General features: G+C 38.6%; 2 protein-coding genes across 2 annotated transcripts; both read left to right on the forward strand.

Annotated features, from left to right (window-relative positions):
- The first annotated feature begins 1,616 nt into the window (after positions 1-1,616).
- On the forward strand, positions 1,617-11,223 carry LOC116194662 (myosin-1). The gene is made up of 24 exons (XM_031523529.1): positions 1,617-1,996; positions 2,704-3,106; positions 3,541-3,642; positions 3,729-3,872; positions 3,981-4,131; positions 4,238-4,265; positions 4,463-4,628; positions 4,729-4,792; positions 4,903-4,916; positions 5,004-5,088; positions 5,187-5,290; positions 5,405-5,543; positions 6,030-6,148; positions 6,479-6,631; positions 6,738-6,827; positions 7,068-7,145; positions 7,300-7,458; positions 7,707-7,913; positions 8,212-8,417; positions 8,501-8,636; positions 8,746-8,875; positions 8,979-9,125; positions 9,497-9,561; positions 10,210-11,223. The coding sequence occupies exons 2-24, from the start codon at positions 2,726-2,728 to the stop codon at positions 10,864-10,866; spliced, it is 3,525 nt and encodes a 1,174-aa protein (XP_031379389.1). The 5' UTR covers positions 1,617-1,996; positions 2,704-2,725; the 3' UTR covers positions 10,867-11,223.
- Positions 11,224-11,779: 556 nt separating this feature from the next.
- Positions 11,780-14,561, forward strand: LOC116194664 (FAD synthetase 2, chloroplastic-like). Its single transcript, XM_031523530.1, has 5 exons — positions 11,780-12,189; positions 12,317-12,369; positions 13,016-13,151; positions 13,673-13,848; positions 14,013-14,561. The coding sequence occupies exons 1-5, from the start codon at positions 11,951-11,953 to the stop codon at positions 14,516-14,518; spliced, it is 1,110 nt and encodes a 369-aa protein (XP_031379390.1). The 5' UTR covers positions 11,780-11,950; the 3' UTR covers positions 14,519-14,561.
- Positions 14,562-21,135: the final 6,574 nt, after the last annotated feature.

Raw genomic sequence — 21,135 nt, forward strand, 5'->3', positions numbered from 1 at the left:
CCCTCTGAGGGACAATCAGAAGAAGACAGCACTAGCGAATAACACCTTAGGCAGCGAACCTTTGCCGGCTTTACGGAAAGTGTCGTGTCCGGGGACGCGATCACATGCTTCCGGTTCCACGATTGCATCATCACCGCCGTCCAGTTCCCCATCGGACGGTCGGATTTCGAACCACGCTCAAATTGTTTCGACTCCCTCCACAGTGTGCTGCTTTTCTGAGCCATCTGGCGAAATCTCCTCCTCCCGGTTCCGTCACCTTAATTACGGTAACCGTCGCCGTTATTCCAAATTGTCAAAACTACCCTTAGCCGAGTCTTCTCGTTTAATTCCATGCCTTTCCTTTTTTTTCTTTTTTGCCCTTTTCAAATTCTTTTAAGTTTTTTTTCCCATTCTAATCTTTCATGATTAGCCTCTTATTGTTGGATATTCGTAGTTGGGAAGATAAATATTGTTATATTTTTTCATATACGGAGAAAATTATGTTGTAAGTCTGATGGTGGCTCTTACACGTCGCACATAGCTAAATGATTATGATAAAATACATATTATAGTTAAAACGGTTTGCTGATTTTAATAAATGATTTTTTAAAATAGATTTTTCTAATTTCTCCTAGTTTTGGATTACTGGACATTATCATCCAAAGAGCATGGTGAATGCTTTTAGATGGATGATAATAATAATGCTAAACTCTTAAAAATTCGTGTTCCTTATTTATTTCATAGGAATTTCATTGTTCTCTAGTGCATTAAACTATAATTTTGTTTCTTAAATGGATCAAAATATATATAATCTAGCTAAAATGATTTACTTGATTGTTTCATTTAAGTGGAATCATTTACCTAAAGCAAAAGACAAGAAGGCTCATGACATATTGATAATTCATTTTGAATTGTAATGCCGTAATAAAGGCTTAGTATTAATAGTGTCAATTCAAATGATTAATGCATATATTATCTAGATGAGGGTCATAATATTCAGACAATAATTTGTTCAAAGATTCGTATATGCAAGTCATTCAAATTTGTAATTTTCAAACGAAATGAAGGTAATTCAAATTTTGTGATAAGAGATGTATGTCAACAAAGTCCTAACCTTTTTCGATCCTGTGCTTATAATGTTCTATATATTATAGTAACCTTTAATAATTTTACATACAAGAGCAAATTATTTTCATCACAAAATAAGAAATATCAATGATTATTCGGTGATAATCAAGATACCTAATGTTTCAAAATACCGATTTGATTATGGAAGTGTATAGGTTCTATCCAATAAATACTGAAAAATTACAACGAAACAAAATGATCTCAAAAGAATGTTGAAAGTATATGGATATTTTCATAATTATCTTGTCGGATTGGATTGTTTTGATATCCCAACATAATGGGAAGAGGACACACCAGGCATTGCTGGAAAAGGACGAGGGTAATACGGTCATTGAAGAAGGCAGTCGCAGGCCGTACGTTGGAAGATCTTTCAAAATCGGTTGGTGCGTTAATTCCCCCAAATTTCAAAATGACAGGGAAACCAATTTATCATTTTAAATTAATAAAAAAAAGAAAAATGTCTTTTTTAATTAATTTATTAATTTATTATTGTGTTGAGTGAGTCTGAGATGAGAAGAGCAGGGAAAAGAGACGAGAAGGGAAAAGCAAAGAGCAAGAAAGCAAAAGCTTCATCGTCTCCATTCCCACGCAAATTGGATTTTTTTTCCCATTTTCATTTTTTTTTTCCTTTCCATTTCTCCTCCCCACCCGATTTTCTCTCTCGCATTTTTCTGAGGAACCGAACGCCCCAACTGTCAACAGCATCAGCAGCAGCTCTGGTTCGTATTTGTGGCCTTGCTCGGGCGCTTAAGCTCCACCTCTCACACGATCTCCGGCCATCTCTGCTTCGAGCTATTCGAGATCCCGAGGTGCCCTTTTGCGCAGATCGAAGCTAACTCGAAGTGCTTCCAGCAATACTTCCTCCCCACTGCCTTCAGCTCAGCTTGAGGTTTGTTGGGTGTGCTTAATTTTCTTTGTTTGTGGATGGGATTTGACGGCAGATCGTTCAGTGACTGGTCTATCGAGACATTCTGTATGCCAAAGTTCAGCTGAACTTACATTAAAGAAAAGCTCTAATTTTTGCATCTGTAGCAGCAGATTAGGAGAGCGAGATCTCTGCTCCAATTTCTTTTTCCCCCAAATTTCGTTTCTTGTTCTTTTTCTTATCACTGTTTAAATGACGGAAGTTCAAAACCTGGGTTTATCTTTTTTTCAGCTAAAACAGATGAAAATTACGTTCTTTTTTTTCTTTTGGGGATATGGCACATTTGAGCTAACTCAAAGGGGGAAGATTTATTTCTGCATATTGGGGTGGAAAGGCAAGGACTTGGAATTTTCATTTGTGATTTGAAAGAGTGGAAGCATTGTGTCCGTCAACTTCAAGAGTCACATGCAGTTTGGGCAACTCGTTTTGATTTAACCAGACAGTAGTGCGAGGGCAGGAATTTTGGATAGCAAAGTTGATTGATGAGCTTTTTCTCTTGAAGATTGGAGGGCACTAGAGGATCTGTATCTTGATGAATGGCCCCCTCCATTAACAATTTGATAGAGTCTCAAACTGGGGCCACTTTAAAGTTTGTTAAAAGTTCTTGTTGTAAAGTAAACTTTTCAGTTCGAGTCCCTATCCTACTGCCTCATCTTATATGCAATCTACAGGTATTAGACTTCTCCTGGAAAAATGTCAGGGACCGTACGGGTCCAACCCTCTATTCAGTCAATCAAATCGTTGCCTGGAGACTTTAGGTTCATGGGTTCACCAGGGTCTGATCGGCTTCAGACAAATGAGAAAAGCCGATTAGGGAGTGGTAAGACTATCACGTTAAGTGTCCCTGAGAATGGAAAGCTCAGGGATGGCATTGACGAAGCTGCCGAGAGTTACGAAGGTGATTTTGATCAGGCCAATGACGATTCACCATACAGTGGCAATTTGGCATCAACTGAGGAAAGGCCTTCTATTGGTGAAGAAGATGTTGATGCAGTTGCTTTGCCTTTGCCTTCAAGCTCAAAGCCTCCTGCTGAGAATAGGTGGGGTGACACCAGTTCATATGCTGGAAAAAAGGTATTTCATTGCCTCTAGTCTAATATTTTGATTCCCGCCTACCATTTTAATTGGAAAGAAGGTCCAAAATTTGGCGAACATTCTCTCATTCTTTGGAATGTACGAACCCAAGGCTGTTCTCTCTTCTAGATGTTATTATCTGCAAACAATGTTCAACTGGTAGAGACAATTATTATAATCTAAATACAAAATCAGTGTCAACCAGAAAGGGCGTGGAACTATTTGTTGCATTTCTTGATCTTAACATAGTGCAATAACTTAAAGCTTTTGACAATATACACACTCTTTTGAATAGGATTGTCCTTATGGTAGTTTCCAAGCAATACATGCATTGACTTTACCTTTTGTTGTAAAATTAGCTTTGGATTATCTGTTTTTTTCAAGTTGATTGTCTATCAATGTTCTGATTTGCTTCAATAAATTGTCTTTTTCAGAAGGTTCAATCATGGTTTCAACTTCCAAATGGGGATTGGGAGTTGGTGAAGATTTTGTCCACTTCAGGATCTGAATCTCTTATTTCATTATCTGAAGGGAAAGTGAGTCACTGTTGGGAATGCTGAGATCATATTCTCTGAATTCTGATTGATGTCCCTCTAAGTTGTGTTTCGTACATTGAGCGCAGGTTTTGAAGGTGAAAGCTGATTGTTTAGTACAAGCAAATCCTGAGATTCTAGATGGCGTTGATGATCTGATGCAATTAAGTTATCTGAATGAACCATCAGTTCTGTACAACCTTCAATATCGGTACAATCAAGACATGATCTATGTAAGTTTATCATATTGGTTTTCCTCCTGGCTTATTATACTGTTTTCTTTTCCTTTTTGGTGTTTCTATTTTATATGATCTGACAACATTCACTAATTTTGTCTCAAGACTAAAGCTGGTCCAATCTTGGTTGCTATCAATCCCTTCAAGAAGGTTCCTTTATATGGGAATAATTACGTTGAAGCCTACAGGCGAAAATCAATCGAGAGTCCACATGTTTATGCTATCACTGATACTGCAATAAGGGAAATGATTCGAGGTGGTTTTAGTTCTCTCCTTCTATTTTTATCTTTGTAGAATATACCTGACTAATGGTCAATATTTGAGTTTCTTTTTTTATCCTAATATTGTATTTTTACTTGCAGATGAAGTTAATCAGTCTATAATCATCAGGTTAGTCTTGTGAAACAATATTCTTCCATGTATTTGATGCATATATAGTCGGGCATTGTGAATGACTGCCTTGCGTCATGACAGAGGCCGTAAATTCATGTTTTTCTTCAGCATAAACAAAGATCAAACTTCAAATGCATCCTTTTGTCTTTATATATTTATATATATATGGTGATTGTTCTTTGCTCTTTGTTCAGTGGTGAAAGTGGAGCTGGGAAAACTGAGACTGCAAAGATAGCTATGCAGTATTTAGCTGCTCTTGGTGGTGGTAGCGGAATTGAGTATGAAATACTGAAGACCAATCCAATCTTGGAAGCATTTGGTAATGCAAAAACATCGAGAAATGACAACTCTAGCCGCTTTGTAAGCTTCTTATCTTTTTAGGAACTCGTGCATCTCTTGATCTTGGACTGGGAAATTTTTTCATAGCGCGAGTGCTAATAATATCACAACTCTTGACCAGGGTAAGCTGATCGAAATTCAATTTAGTGAAACAGGGAAAATTTCTGGTGCTAGGATTCAAACATGTAAGATCTGCTTTATTTAGTGCTTATTGCAAGATACATTTTTCATTCTAAAATAGTTTGACTATATGATGCTAAGATTCTTTTCTTTTTCTTTGGCTTTGTGGATGCAGTTTTACTGGAAAAGGTAATCATCTCTATCCTGCTGTGTCAATTTGAATGATTAGCTCATTAATTTGTTCTGAGTTATTAATTCTTCTGATTTTATGAACAGTCTAGAGTTGTCCAATGTGCAGACGGAGAGAGGTCATATCATATTTTTTATCAGCTCTGTGCTGGGGCTCCTCATGCTTTGAGAGGTACTTACATGGTGCTTTATCTGGACTTGTGTGAAGCATTTTTATGTAGTCTTTCGTGGTTCTATATTTATTTTTGATTTCTCTCTTTTGGAGTACAGAGAAGCTAAATCTGAGGACTGCTGATGAATACAAATATTTGAGGCAGAGCAGCTGCTTTTCAATTGCCGGAGTTGATGATGCCGAAGAATTTTGTGTTGTCATGGTAAATTTCTCTCCTTTCCGTTGCAAGTTCCATCACATGCATTTTCTCTGATTATATGCTCTTTGCATTTGGTGCTAGGAGTTTTTCTTGTAACTGTCACCTTTATTGTTTCAGGAAGCTCTTGATGTTGTCCATGTTAGCAAGGAAGACCAAGAAAGTGTGTTTGCAATGCTTGCAGCAGTACTTTGGCTGGGGAATACCTCTTTTACCGTGATAGACAATGAAAACCATGTGGAAGCAGTAGAAGATGAAAGTGAGCTTCTTTATCCACATTGTCTTTCAGTCTGTATTTGCTGTATACAAGGAGGATGCATATAACGAAAAGAAGAATAAAATATAATGTGGGACTTTGGATATGTAAGCAACTCTATCCTTTAAGAGTTGACATGCTGATATGTAACTCTATCCTTAAATAGTTAACACACTGCCCAATAGTTCAAGGCAATATCTAAATACTAGGAAAGATAGACTTGTGGTTATTTTACGAGTTTATGTTGCAAAACCCAAGAAATGATGCTGTCAAATGTGTTTGCAGGCATTGGCTGCTCCAGTTATAATTCAATGTTGTCGAACTGTTAGATATGAGTTTGCACTTTTATGGATGCTCTTAATCTTGCCTCCTTTGTTTGAATGTTGTTTATAATTATTATGTGGTCTCATGTGTATGTCTTTTGTGTTCATCGTGAAAATTTTCTTTTGGATAAATATTGTGCATTCACTGTTCTTTCTTATGTGGCAGGTCTTAGCACTGTTGCTAAACTGCTTGGATGCAGCACTGGTGAACTTAATCTAGCCCTATCAACTCGTAAAATGAGAGTTGGGAATGATACTATTATCCAAAAATTAACTCTCTCACAGGTAAGATTATTTCCATTTCAATAATATCAATTTTCTTGAGAACAGTACATGCTATAGTCTAATAGCAGGGTCAGTGCAACTTTCCTTGACATATTGTATTACTAGAACCATCTTAATTGTTCATCTTGATCCATGAGGCTCCCCTTCAGGCAGGATTCTTGAAAATTTGACTTTAATTGTTTCACTTATCGCCTTGTTCCATGGCTAACGTGATCCCTATTGAAACTGAAACTGCTCAGCTCTTTCTGTTTACTGCGTATAATGTTTTCTCTTAGTACATATTACTTTTTTTCCCCTTGTTTTCTGAATTTAATGTTTTCCATCTTTCAGGCTACTGATACAAGAGATGCCTTGGCGAAATCAATTTATGCTAGCTTATTCGACTGGCTGGTTGAACAAATTAATAAATCTCTTGCTGTGGGCAAGCGGCGAACTGGAAGATCCATTAGTATTCTCGATATATATGGTTTTGAATCATTTGACGTACGCTCCATACTTCAATTTTGCAATTCCTCTTCTCTTTCCCTCTGTTTTTTTTTATTGTTCTTTTAGATTGTATTGACTGTATGAATATGCTATTTTTCTGTAGAGGAATAGTTTTGAGCAGTTTTGCATAAACTATGCCAATGAAAGGTTGCAGCAGCACTTCAATCGGCATTTGTTCAAGCTGGAGCAAGAGGTATTGCTTCCTAAGAAATCTGTTCCTGTATTAGTTTAAATTTCCAGTCATTGTGGTGGTTTATTTTTTCATAGCTGAAAACAATAGCTTTAAAATTCGTAAACTCAATTCTTTTTATTTGCTTCTATGACAGCTTGCATGCACCAGCATGTGAAGCAACTTTTGGGCTTATCTAATGCTTGAGGACCAGGTGTTAACTGTTTTCTCTAACATGCTCTTTTTCCTGTTTTGTTAAACCAGGAATATGTGCAAGATGGTATCGACTGGGCGAGAGTTGACTTTGAAGATAATCAGGATTGCCTCAATCTTTTTGAAAAGGTATGGAGCTTGGGGAACAATGTGTTCCTCACTATATATATTAAGCTCTTTCTATTTTTTATCTTCCAATTTATTGAGTCTTCTTATCATTTACCCCTTGTTTTAACTGCATTCTGAAATTATATTTCGTACGCGATTTTAATCTTTTCCTCAGAAACCACTGGGGTTACTATCTCTTTTGGATGAGGAGTCCACATTCCCAAATGGTACTGACCTGACGTTTGCTAACAAGCTTAAACAACACCTGCATTCCAACTCTTACTTCCGCGGAGACCGAGGCAAAGCATTTACTGTTAATCATTATGCTGGGGAGGTATTCACCTTCTCAATGTCCAATCATCTCATTTTGTCTTTGCATATAAATTTTCTCATTATCAGCCACTTAATATATTGTAGTAGCGAGACGTCGTAATGGATGAGTTCTACATTATTAGATCACATAAAGAGTCGCTTGTAATTGCAAATGGGTTCAAAGTATAAAGGCCATCCATCTTTTTGTTCATCATTCTTGTTCCTTTTATTGGTTGAAGTTTTGATGATTCAATTTGGTTCATTGTTCAGGTGACATATGATACAACTGGATTTCTAGAGAAGAACAGAGACTTATTGCACTTGGATTCTATCCAACTTCTTTCTCAATGCTCGTGTCCTCTCCCTCAGATATTCGCTTCGAATATGCTTAACCAATCAGAAAAGCCTGTAGCTGGTCCTTTGTTTAAAGCAGGCGGAGCAGAATCACAAAAGCTGAGTGTTGCCACGAAGTTCAAGGTTGCCACTCAACCAGTTTTTAGAACTTATTGAAATTAGATTTATCTGGACGTTTTTAAAACAGCTGAAGATGTAACATTGGAGTATATAGTCCTCGGGAGATCAATTAGTTCTCAGTACCTGATTCAGAAGTAGCTCTTAGATCATCAATCTAGTAGTTCAGTCTAATCTATGGCCACTAAATCCCCTGGGAAAATTAGCTACAATTGCATGAAAGGTTCTAACTAATTAATACATTCAAAATGCTAAGTTGACGCCGAAAATTGCTTAATTTATACCTCTGTTGCTTGTCATTCAGAGTCAGCTCTTCCAATTAATGCAACGGTTGGAGAGCACCACGCCACACTTTATACGCTGTATAAAACCCAATAGTTTACAGTCTCCTGGAGTATATGAGCAAGGCCTCGTACTACAGCAGTTGAGATGTTGTGGAGTCCTCGAAGTAGTTCGAATATCAAGATCAGGATTTCCTACAAGAATGTCTCATCAAAAGTTTGCTCGGAGGTAAGAAAACAAATCTCACGTTTCCCTCCAGATTTAGTTTTGATGCGTAGCCTGAAACTTTTCATATTGTCATTTTCTATCAGGTATGGTTTCCTTCTATTAGAAAGTGCGGCTTCTCAGGACCCACTCAGTGTTTCGGTTGCAATCCTTCACCAGTTCAATATTCTACCTGAGATGTATCAAGTTGGCTACACGAAATTATTTTTCCGAACTGGCCAGGTGAGATGACTGCATTTCTCAATTCATCTAATATGTTGTGCTTTTTTGGTGTCAATTTTGTAATTTATAGCTCATCATCAGGTACTGACTTAAGAAAAATGAAATACAGATCGGGGTACTCGAAGATACAAGAAACCGTACCCTTCATGGGATTCTGCGCGTGCAGAGTGTCTTTAGAGGCCATCGGGCTCGGGTTTACATCAAGGAGCTTAGAAAGGGCATCACAACTCTTCAATCATGTAACCCTTCTCCTCTAAACAATTAAATTGCTTCCTTATGATTTGCAAGTTTAGATTTTGCTTTTGCATTAGCTGAGTCACTGGGATCATATTTTATATGCAGTTATCATTGGAGAAAAGGTGCGAAAAGAGTATGCCGTCTTGGTAAGAAGACATAGGGCTGCTGTTTCTATACAGAAAAGGGTGAAAAGCAAGAGGGAAATGAATAGGTACCAGAAACTTTGCGATGCATCAGTTGCGATACAGTCAGGTAACACTTGAGGTTTTGCTTCAGTTCTAACGCAATGAAATTTCTCGGATTTTCCAGGACCACCTCATGTTTTTATGTATATGTGTGCATATGTATATATAAAAATATATTTCAGTTGAGGTAGAAAGAATTTCTGTTTATTAAAATAGTCTAAAGTGCTACTAGTTATTGGCAAATTGTGACTTCTTTTCTCATCCAAGTTGAACCTTTCTTTTCCTAATATCTGGTTATGAAAAATTGTTTACCTATTCAACATATATATTCAACACATTGTTCCTAAGATCTGGTTACGAAAAACTGTTTTACCTATCAACATATATATTCAACACATTGTGGCTTTTAGATTTCTGATCTTCTTGCTTGTTTTGCAGTTGTTCGTGGTTGGCTTGTCAGAAGATGCTCCAGCGACATTGGGTTTCTGAGATCAGGGTTTAAGGTACAAATGATTTGTGAACTATGTGTTTGATTTTTACATGGAAATATTTCAAACATCTCACAATTGCTTGCATTCCATTGGTTGATATCATCACTTAATTCAACATTTGCAATGCTGAAGAGCGTGAAGTCATTGTTCCATTTCTTTTTTGCCCTTTTTGGTCCTGGAGTTCATAATTCAGGATCTTGGCAGAAGCATTATGATATTCCATTAATGCTGGAAGTAACTTAAAGAGAGCCCTTTTCCCCTAAGGTTTCTAGTACCCTCAGTCAGATTTATCTATGTTCGACTACTCCGGCTCAACCATGCAGTCACATTCATCAATATTGGACCACACTGGCTGAGTAAACTGGCTCGACCAGGAACCAACAATGTTGTGGTCTTGTCTTGGCAATGGACAAATGTGCATTGCCGACCCATATGAACAAACGAAGAGCCAGGACCACTTTTTTGTATGAACCTTTGTGTATGTTTTCACCTGGTCGTTTCCTTTCATAATAACTTTAAAATAAGTCTTTCAACCTATCAAACAGCTTGGTTGAACCCCGAATGCCATAAGCAGTTCATTGTAGAGTCTGCTTCTTTTGCTAAAATGCTGCTGACTGGTGTATATGGATGATGACTGAACCTTGAATTGCGTCATTATAGGGAGCTGAGCCTGAAGAGGTGCTTGTGAAGGCATCCTTCCTTGCAGAGTTACAGCGCCGTGTCCTAAAAGCCGAGGCTGCCCTCCGAGAGAAGGAAGAGGAGAATGACATCCTCAAGCAACGGCTCCAGCAGTATGAGAGCCGCTGGTTCGAGTACGAGGTGAAGATGAAATCGATGGAGGAAGTGTGGCAGAAGCAGATGAGGTCTCTCCAGTCGAGCCTCTCAATCGCGAGGAAGAGCCTCGCAGTTGACGGCTCCAGCAGGAACTCCGATGCTTCCGTGAACGATGATCAGGACCCCACCAGTTTGGAGGCTGGACCTTTGACAGAGAGCAACGGGACCAGGCCGATGAGCGCAGGACTGAGCGTGATAAGCCGGCTCGCGGAGGAGCTCGAGCAGAGGAGCCAAGTGTTTGGAGACGATGCGAAGTTTCTGGTGGAGGTGAAGTCGGGTCAGGTGGATGCAAGCTTGAACCCGGACAGGGAGCTGAGGAGGCTGAAGCAGATGTTTGAGGCGTGGAAGAAGGATTACGGGATGAGGCTGAGGGAGACGAAGGTGATACTGAATAAGCTCGGGAACGATCAGGGAGGAGGGGCTGCTATTGATAAGGTGAAGAAGAAATGGTGGGGAAGGAGGAACAGCTCAAGGATTAATTAATCAAAATTCCTATTTCTTTTTTATACCTCCCCAACCTTTCGGAGAGAGTTGGAGATGGCTGAAACGCGCTTCACCTTAAGAGAGAGATTTTGAGAAATGGTACAAAATTACTAATTTGGTTGCTACTGCTAGATCTCTCATCAAAGTTCATATTTCTCAAATTTGTTGTATATTTGATTTGAGATTGTTTTTGCCACGGAGGAATTTGTTGTGAGCAGGATTTTGCTTGGTACAGTACAGAAGATTGGACTGAACCTACTCAGTTGATATACCAATCATATGTATATTTTCTCGGAAAAACATCGTCTGTCCCAAATTTTATTCGGATTTGCTGACTATACTCGAACGGTTCAATGACATGTTTATGTTCCACTGAAGCTTTCTCGTTGCGTTTCTGAAGCACTGAGAATTCCGATCAATCTCTGGGAGGGTGGTTTCATATCACTTGCTGGGGGAATGGCTTTGTTTCTGCCTAATGAAGACCTTGTTATGATCATAAACTTCTTATAGCCCACAGCCATCACGATTGAAAACCGGCAACATCGATGGAGTTCTTTCTCTTGGAGAGTGTCCTCATGAAGCCATACCTCAAACGGCTAAACAAATCAAATTAGCGATCTGCTAACTAAACCTTTGAATATTATGAATCATATTTATTTTTATTTAGTTATCACACGCTCGTAGGAAGAAATAATCAAATATTAATTGACCGACTCCCGCGAACCTGCTGAGCACAATGAAGTACATGGACCAGGGTCTTAAACGAGGAAGACAGAACTCCTCCACGATCCCGAGCACCATCACGGGAGGATGCCAGGACGGCGGTAATGTTCAATTGTTCATCCAAGGATTCCAAACCTTAACCTGCGACCGGCTTACTGAATCCATGACAACTTGATGCTCCGCGCCGCACTCGATAATTTCTCCGTAGCTTTTTCCCTCGTGGGCCCCGCGGAAAATATGGGACTGGCTCCTAGCAAGTGATGACGTGGCAAGGAAGAGAGGAACATGCTCCGAGCAGGTTCTCCTTAATCCCTCCGAGTCTCTCCCGGCAGGAATTGCTGAGAAAGGGGCCGCCGGTAATATGTTGGCGGGTGGCTCTCGCGTCTCCCACCACCTCAGAGAATGCGACCGCCGCCACCTGGGGCTCGGTCTCGGCCTCGGCCTAGGGTTTTACAGCTCCAGAATCCTCCACCTCTCCTCCCTCATCTCCAAGCGTCCCTCCTCCACCGCCCCTCGGCTGCGCAGCCGGATGAGCTCCAACCTCCAGCCACAGGGGCCTCACCGCGGCGAAGGGGCTCCCACTCTCTCCGACTGTTTCGGGTCCCAGTCATGATTCTTTTCTTGTTCTTCTGCGTTTCTTTGTGATTCGCTTTATGATTCTCATTGCAAATTGAATCTAAAATGTCGTACCTTGGTAGTTATGGATTTGTCTTTTGTTTGTGTGAAGCCAAAGAGAAGACACTTGTGAGGTTCCTTCTGAAGGGATGTCCTCAGTTGCAGGTCCCTCTTACTTCCTCTTGCTCATGAGACATAATCTCGTTCATGTCTAATGTTGTTGTGCCCCAAAAAAAGGAGTTTTTGTTTTCTATTTGATCTCTTTTGAAACAATATGGTGCATTTCAGACGTTTGCCTGTAATGTTAGCTGGGTTTGATTCACATTGCTCGTGTTCTGGTTTTCCTTTTCTTGCTCCTTCATGGATTTCAAAGTTTGTTACTTCGAGTTGTAATAGGGAAGACGGGGAAGATCTCTTTAAATGACTGGTTGTGTGCAAACCTGTTTCTATTAATCGCATTGAATTTAATTCCTTGTCATTTTGCAGTTGATGGTTTGTTAGTTATTTCAATCCCATAGCTTATAGCATTTCTCCCTTTTAATCAGCTTCATTCGATGCAGACATCCCTCCCTATGGCTATGTATGTTGTGGCATTGGGGCATAATGGTTATTAAAGTATGGGAATAAAAAGAGACCTCTTAATGATTTTTCATTTGGAATTGCAATGGTTTCAGAACTGTGCCCTGCACTGCTTGAATAGTTGCTACTATTTGGATAGTTCATTGCTTTTTCACATAAAATTTTTGAGTCATTGAACACTTCGTTTTATTGATTTCTTATTTGCTATATTTCTTGGTTTTAATTTCAATAGGAGGTATAGTGGCACTTGGCAAATTTGATGCACTCCACATTGGTCATCGAGAACTCGTGATTCAAGCATCAAAGGCTGGGGCTCCATTTCTTCTATCATTTGTTGGAATGGCAGAAGTACTTGGTTGGGAACCACGGTAGGGACACACTTTCTTACTGGTATGCTACTCTTAAGGGGCTTTTTCCTTTTGAAAACCACGTTCATCAGGTCATATCCTGGTGGGGTCCGAACTTTTTTTCAGTTAAGTTAGTTCCTTCATGTATAGCAAATCAAGGTTTTACTAGTGGGATTTTGCTTTGCAACACCCTCTTCTTCCAGATCTCTCTCTCTGTCATTTTGTCAAAGGAATTACTGTTTGGTGCTCTTCTGATTGAAAAGTCAGTCCATATCAATGATTGTCTGACTTCAAAATGACCAAAGTTGTTTGCCTCTGCTTTCAGTTTTCCCTGTACATTAATATTTTTGTCCACTACTTTCTCGGCATTTTTCTGAACGTCTCATGCAGTCCACTTTGTTGATGGAAACTCAACATGTTTGTGTTCCTTATTACTTGACTATGCAGATAGTTGTTTGAGAGTTTTTACATATGCAGTGTCTTAAGTTTATGACAAGGCTAGAGCCATTTTTAAGCGAAGGTTCTGATTAGTTCTTAAATAGGACCCTGATAGTCGCCAAATGTGATCGTCCGAGAGTGCTGTCTTCATGGGCCCAATACTGTGGTAATGCCACTCCAGTCGAGTTTGAAATTGAATTTTCAAGTGTTCGATCTCTCAGCCCCAGGCAGTTTGTTGAGAAACTAGCAAAAGAGCTTGGGGTGAAGGGAGTTGTGGCAGGTGAGAGCCACTATTTCTTTGCCGTCTTTGGATTTAACACATGAAATCTGTATTGCACTCATAGTTTCTTCTTTATTTTGATCTTTAGACAGCGAGTATATGCGATCAACTGACGATTGCGCCCATTTCATTCCTCCTAATATTGGCATTTTTGCATATGGTAGGTGAAAATTACCGATTCGGATACAGAGCTGCTGGTGGTGCATCAGAATTGGTGAGGTTGTGTGGAGAATATGGTATGGATGCTTACATAATAAACTCAGTCATGGACAAAAACCAAGATTTGAGACACTACTCCAACGATTTGAAGGAGAGAGGACAAGTGTCATCCACTCGTGTTCGGTATGCCCTTGCTTTAGGAGATGTAAAGTACGTCTCAGAGCTTTTGGGTCGCCCCCATCGTCTAATATTAAAGTCGAAGGAGCACAACCGGTTTACAATTAGTAGCAGTTGTAGAATATCAGCTTCCAAATCATGTTTGTTAAATTTAGCTCCGAGAGATGGTGCATATGATGATTGTTTCGTTGTTATAGGCCACGGAAACTCAATACCCTGTAGAGTAGTGATAGACGCCACAGAAATCCAAGTGGAAATGAAGGAGGCAGGTTTTCTTAACTTCAACAGTTGTAATGTCTTGGAGCTCTTGCATATAGAATTTGGCAGTTCATGAATCTAATAATCATATGCTTAATATATACTTTTCCTCTATTAGATTTCCAAGTAAGATCGTATTGATATGATTCTTTGCCTGTTAGATATTAAACTGATATGGACAGGCTTTGAACTTGATTTTAGCCAGAATACTCAGAAAGGGATTCCCTGAGTCCTTATAACAGGAAGCGTCATATGGTTCCATTATCGGAGGGTAGCTTTTGCCCTCCATGCCTCCACCTCCAACTTGAGGGGTGTATATATACATACATACATACATACATACATACATACCTTGCCTGGGTGGCTTCTAAGCGGTCGTGTCCTCTTTTAGTCATGCTGAAGAAGGTTGTCATGTTGCAGCGGGTTCAGATCCTGTGAGAGCGCCCTTATGCATACTAGTATGGCTCACGACTCCTCTTGTTTTACTTCAATGCCGGTATTTGTAAAGCTTTTCAACGTTTGATGATTGAGTACATATGAACTTTATGAATCGAGGACTCGTCTTGGTTTTGACAGGGAGTCTGTAGGTTGGGAAAATAGAAGAATGATGGAGAGTCGTGTTTATTTTATTGTGAATCATATCATCATCAGCATCATAATCAATGAAGGGATGCATTAGTCCTCGTGTGTCCATTCATGCTAGCTGTGCGTCTCTGTGAAGTGTGAAGATACTTACTGGGGGTGAAATATCAATGATAACTAATAATAGACTTGGTTCAAATGGTTCGGCATTTGTTCTTCGGTTTCGGGTTCAAGTCTCACAAATGGAAAAAATTTATGATTGGGAGATTCGTACCCTTTAGTGAGTCTATCCAACTGAAATTGAATTGATCGGGGCTGATTGAGTTTTCAAATATCAAGATGTATACCGCAAAAAAATCAACGATAACTGGTGGCTTGGTTTGGTTTGTGTGTTGCCCCTCATGTGGCAAACGGCCAGGAAATAAGCGGCTTTCGAACAATTTTTTGACGTGCACTCATAAATTGTCATTTTTGTGGACAACTTTCAGTGAGTTTAGGCTGACATCGTCGTCAACATTGTTGAGATTATGACATTACTCCTCAAAAGCCGCTCAGATATCTCCCGTCACTCGTCATTGCTCAAGAGCGATACCTATTCCTCCTTATATGTTATTTTTCAGTACGATCACGAGACGTCTTTAATTATCGATACTAGTTCTCGTTCAAGTGTAACTCCCAAAATGCTTTCAAGGAGTTTGAACTCCTGATATACTGGAAGAGCAATTTACGAATTTATCGCATCTTGTTGTTCATCTTTTATGATGTACATTTAAGATATGTGACTATGGATGTATCGCATCATAAAAGATAGCAAATTGATCTTTTTAGAAGCCTCACCTTTTGGTTGAATTGCATCGTTTCTTGTCAACTGGAGCCGGTTAGGCTATATGTTTGTTTTCAGAGACCATATTTCTTTTCCATTTCCAAATAGCATTTCTGTAAATTTAGATACACCCCCGAACTTTTCTAAAGTTCTAAAATCGACCACTCCCATACAAGATAATCATCGAGGGGACATGAGAGCGCTCCAACGACCTATTATATATGGGGGAAGGTGCCTGAGCATTTAGCCACCTTAACAAGAAATTGTATATTAACCTCAACCTACCTCAACTTGGCCAATGCCAAAATTTCAATACCGTGCCGGGCAGTCAAGTTCGTTCGATTGTTGTTGCCTTCCATCAGACCAGGTGGTCAGAGTACTTTCCAACATCTCTGATGAGTTGTTCTATATAAAGCCCCGTGTGGTATGATGAGGAGAAATAGAATGAGTTCAATAATACGGAATACAAAAAGCTTCGGGAGAAAATTGATAATTTTGTGGTAGAATACTGTTAATACCCTACGTACACCAACTTAACGAGATGCTATTCTAACCGATAAAACATGCATATTGATTTTATTTGTTTTATTGTTGAAATTTGTTAAATTGGTGGAGCGGCATACCTTCTTTTCTTTTCTTTTTTTAATGAATGTTCAGTCCATTAGCTTGAAGAAAAATGATCATCACAAGGGAATGACTATTTCAGCTATTACAAGTGCAACTAGATAATGAAATAAAGTCGAAGTAGAGATATATGGTTTTCTTCCCTTCATTGCATTCTCTCGTACTAAAATATGTGATTGAAGGCCATGTGACATGGCTTAGACCTTAAGGTTTTCCGAGAAAGGGGCTCATTTGAACATTACAAAAGATTTCTAGTATGATTTCCTAATGATAGAAATACTCGGAAATGGAAAGAAACAGACGATTTTGAGCCTTACACTAAAGCCAAAATTCTTCATCGACTAGAGTTGGTTCATGTGGTCTTGGATTCGAGTTTTTTGAATGGAGAAAAACTTTGATTGTGAGAGCTTTTAGCTTTTAGTAGATCGATCCGACTCGAACTGGATGTCAAGACCAATTGGGCTTTTGAATACCACGATATACATCGAAAAAAATAAAAAAATTCTTCGGCCTGAATTCACAGTAAAAAGAAAAGAATCAAAATAGTAAACCAACATAATGTTAATGTACGAGCCTATAGAACCGGAAATGATGCACAAATCCATATTAGGTGTCTATGGTGTATATATATTGATATGACATATACATGTAAAAGGAAATTACGGATCTTTCCTAGTATACACAAATCTATCATATTATATACTCCAATACGCCCCCTCAATCTGTTGGAGGAGCGGACACCAACAGATTGGTACAATGTGACTAAAAGTTGAAATGGAGACATTCTTTGTGAGTATGTCCGCTAGCTGAGAGGATGTGGGAACATAGTGAATAAGGAGATCTCCTCGAGCAATCCTTTCTCGAACAAAGTGGTAGTCTACTGCAATGTGTTTACTCCGATCATGCTGAATAGGGTAACCATGAAATGAGGTTCGGTCTAATGAATACAACATAGCTAGTGGTGGAGTGCCTGTTGTCTGGACATCTAGCCTAATCAACATCCGCATAGGCTGTAATCTGAAGGTTAGTGGACAAACGAAGCAAAAGCCCATGTGTATGAGTACCTCTCATATATTGAAGGATGTGTCAGGTTGCCTGTAGATGGACTGTACGAGGAGCATGCATGAACTAGCTTACCAAATTAACAACATGACAAATTTTTGGTTGGGTAATGGTGATGTACTGTAATGCCCCTACCAAGCTCCTATACTCAAAAGGATCAAGTAATGGATCTTCGTCAGTTAATAACGAATTAATGTGTTTTGACTGAAGAGGAATTATGGAGACCGAATCGCTGAAGCACATCAGTTATGTATTATTGATAGGAGAGAAATAGGGAGTGAGACTGTCTGGTGACCTATACGCCAAGGAAGAAGTGTAGTGGACGGAGATCTTTCGTAGCAAACTGTCTGGAAAGGATGTTAATGACGTGAGATAAGAGAGATGGAGAGTTGCTAGTGATAATAATATTGTCAACATAGAGTAGCAAGAGAATGACATGAGGACCCTGACAGTATATGAATAAGGGCATATCTACATGACTTGAATGAAAATGATTAGAGGCCAATAATGAGCTGAATTGAGTAAACCATGCATGTGGAGCTTATTTAAGACCATACAGAGACTTATGAAACGACAGACACGATGAGGGTATTAAAGATGTATAAAACCTAGGGGCCTCACTCATATAGACCTCCTCCTTGAGATGACCATGCAAGAATGCCTTTTTTTTTTTTTTACATCTAATTGACGTATATCCCGACCTAAGGATAAACCAATAGAGAGAACAAGACGAACGGTAGATGATTTTACCACATGTGAGAAGGTCTCATTGAAGTCGATGCTAGATTGCTGCCAAAATCCCTGTGCGACGAGTTGACCTTTATAATGCTCAATGGAGCCATCAAAGTTGTATTTAATGCGGTATTTCTAGGTGTTCCAGACCACGTTCATAGTAGGACGATGTGGTACAAGGCTCCACATGTGATTATGCATAAGAGTATTAAACTCTTCGGCCATAACTTGATGCCAACGTGGGTCCTTATTTGACTGAGTATAGTAGGTGGGTTCTGTGACACGAGACTCTAAAGATGCATACAAACTCATTTTATTGATTGGTTTAAAAAATCCAAATTTTGGCTGTGTAACCATGCTATGAGTAGGTTGTGTAATGCTTGAATGAGATAAAGATTCAACTGAAACATGCTCATTAAAAGAATCAGATGTCACGGGGCACCATGTGGTGTATTCCACCCTTTACCTACACGTGTCACGTGAACACTTAAAACACCCGTCCTCAACAACTTATCTCGAGCCGGGCTCTCATCTCTTCCGGACTTGGGTCTTAATTATCCAAGGTGAGCTTCCTCTTCCACACTCGAGCGATGGGGGTCAAACCAATCGCGAGCTGGGCTTCTACTTCATAACTCGAACTTCACTAGTCATGAGTTCCACACTCGGACCTAACGTGGTGTGAGTCCCACGTGGACATGCAAAAGTCTAAACCGTTTTGATATCATGTATGAGCCTATAGAACTGGGAATGATGTACAGACTCATATTAGGCGTCTTGGTGAATATATATTGATATGACGTGTATACGGAAAAGGAAATTATAGATCTTTCTAAGTATACTCAAATCTATCAGATTGTATTCTCTATACTCTAATAGTTAACGAGGAGTAAGCAAAATCAACTCATTAAGAAGAATAGCACATGTTCCAATTCTGAAAAGTGGATCTAGCGAAAGGGGGAGTGTTCTTGAATTCGAAATTAATGCCTCTCCCCATTTATTTTTTTTTAAAAAAAAAACAGAGAGAGAGAAGGTGTGGGTCGAGTTTACACCAGTCGTCCTTCCCTGAAGGGAACATGTGACAAATTTGGTGACAAGTTGAATTACGTTGTCCACAAAGTGCAATATTTTGCTGAACGGACCCACCCAGCTAAGCTTAGCTCGTTGCCAACCAAATGGCTCTCCCTCGTTTGCGCCATTAATATCTAACGTATCATTTATGATTTTGAACGTGGAGCCACATGGACCGACCGGTAAGTCCATTGACTATAAACAAATTAAAGGAAAATTCTAGCATAGACTGTGTTTCAGCTAATGTACGGCCATCACGACCATCCATCCGCGAGATCCTTGCGGGTCCACGCATGGTGGACGATCGTGATCGTAATATTATCTAACATCGGGTCATGCTAGACCATTCACAAAGAAGCACGAGATCTTTCCTAACTGCAATTCCTATTTTCACCTTTAAAAAAAAAGGAAAATAAAAAGAACATCAAAAATGATTTTTATCAACCAAATACATGAACTTCGGGGGGTCTTTGTGGTTATCTTTTATTTGATTTTTTAAATTCTTTCAGAATTTTTTTCAAAAAAATGTAAAATAAAGAAAATAATGGAGGGATATTTTAGGAAACAGAGTATTGGATTTTTCAAAATTTTACATTTTAATGTCTCCTTCGAAAATAGAAGAGATTTTGGTAATTTGTGCATATAATAAAGTCTAATATTAGGAATTACGATGACGGTTACATAATGAAAATTTCTCTTAAATAATAATATATATAAGATATATTTAAGATGTCTAATAATAATATTATTATTTAAGGGAGAAGTCCATGTTGTGACTGCTTTTTTTATTTCCTAAGGTGAACCATATTGTAAAACTGAAAATAAGAAAACCCCACTTCATAATTTCTATCTCACACATAACTGCCTCCATAATTTCCTCTTCAATCGCCTCTCAAACCGCCTTCACAAATCTCCACAAATCGAGTTTGTGCCGAACACAAAAGCAACGTGTGTGAGAGTTAATATATATATATTTATCTCTTTTTTATTGTTTTGTATATATTTGAGGGTCATAATGTTTGACAATAACGCAATTTTCTATGGGCATCTAAAAATAAATTATTTCTCTTTTCCATTCATAATTATAGCTCGTATTTTTTGAGCCGAAAATAATGAGTAATTCCTTTTTCAAATTTTAAATTATGAAATAAAAATTGTGACAAACTGTTTAACCGAATTCGCTCTTAAAAAAAATCAAATTGCGGTAACCATATCTATATTTTAACATTTTTATTCAAAAAAGAAAGTAGTAGACAATCATGACACTTAACATTATCAGATTATTAAATGGATCCCCCATTTAGACAAAGACTGTTGGTGTCATGGTCAAGTTGCGGAGACTCGACTAGGGTTTTATCAAATCCAATCGTTGGGTGACAACCAACTACTTTTTATCTTTTCACATTTTATATGATTAGTCTTTTGGGGTCAAAAATATAAAATATAAAATTAAATAATCTGTTTTCCATTTTAATTAGTTCAATTCAAATTTAAATATCAAAATTACTAAGAAAGTGGATTTATGGCCATCGCAATTGGCTTTTTTCTGATAAACCAAAAATCCACATTTGCTTTTCACATGCTACAAGATTTCTGCCCATAAATCTAGTTCCTTATTTCTGTCCAAAGTCTAACTATTAACAACTCGGAAGATTTTGAGATCATCACAATCGTAGGCTAACTTTATTGGATTCGATTAGATATATATATATATATTTATTTATTATATGATATTTTCCTAGTGTAAAATTAATTGCCATTGTTCACGTGTGATGTAACTACAAGAAAGAAGGAAAAATTTT

This window comes from Punica granatum, chromosome 2 (genome assembly GCF_007655135.1).
Source record: "Punica granatum isolate Tunisia-2019 chromosome 2, ASM765513v2, whole genome shotgun sequence".
NCBI classification, from domain to species: Eukaryota; Viridiplantae; Streptophyta; class Magnoliopsida; order Myrtales; family Lythraceae; genus Punica; species Punica granatum.

Excerpts from the sequence above, each read along its gene's own strand:
- LOC116194664 (XM_031523530.1), top strand. The coding sequence starts at position 11,951 with ATGTTGGCGGGTGGCTCTCGCGTCTCCCACCACCTCAGAGAATGCGAC. Across the intron at positions 12,190-12,316 it reads ACTCTCTCCGACTGTTTCGG|CCAAAGAGAAGACACTTGTG; the intron begins GTCCCAGTCATG and ends GTTTGTGTGAAG. Across the intron at positions 13,849-14,012 it reads GGTGAAGGGAGTTGTGGCAG|GTGAAAATTACCGATTCGGA; the intron begins GTGAGAGCCACT and ends TGCATATGGTAG.
- LOC116194662 (XM_031523529.1), top strand. The coding sequence starts at position 2,726 with ATGTCAGGGACCGTACGGGTCCAACCCTCTATTCAGTCAATCAAATCG. Across the intron at positions 7,459-7,706 it reads TTAATCATTATGCTGGGGAG|GTGACATATGATACAACTGG; the intron begins GTATTCACCTTC and ends TTCATTGTTCAG. Across the intron at positions 8,876-8,978 it reads CATCACAACTCTTCAATCAT|TTATCATTGGAGAAAAGGTG; the intron begins GTAACCCTTCTC and ends TTTTATATGCAG.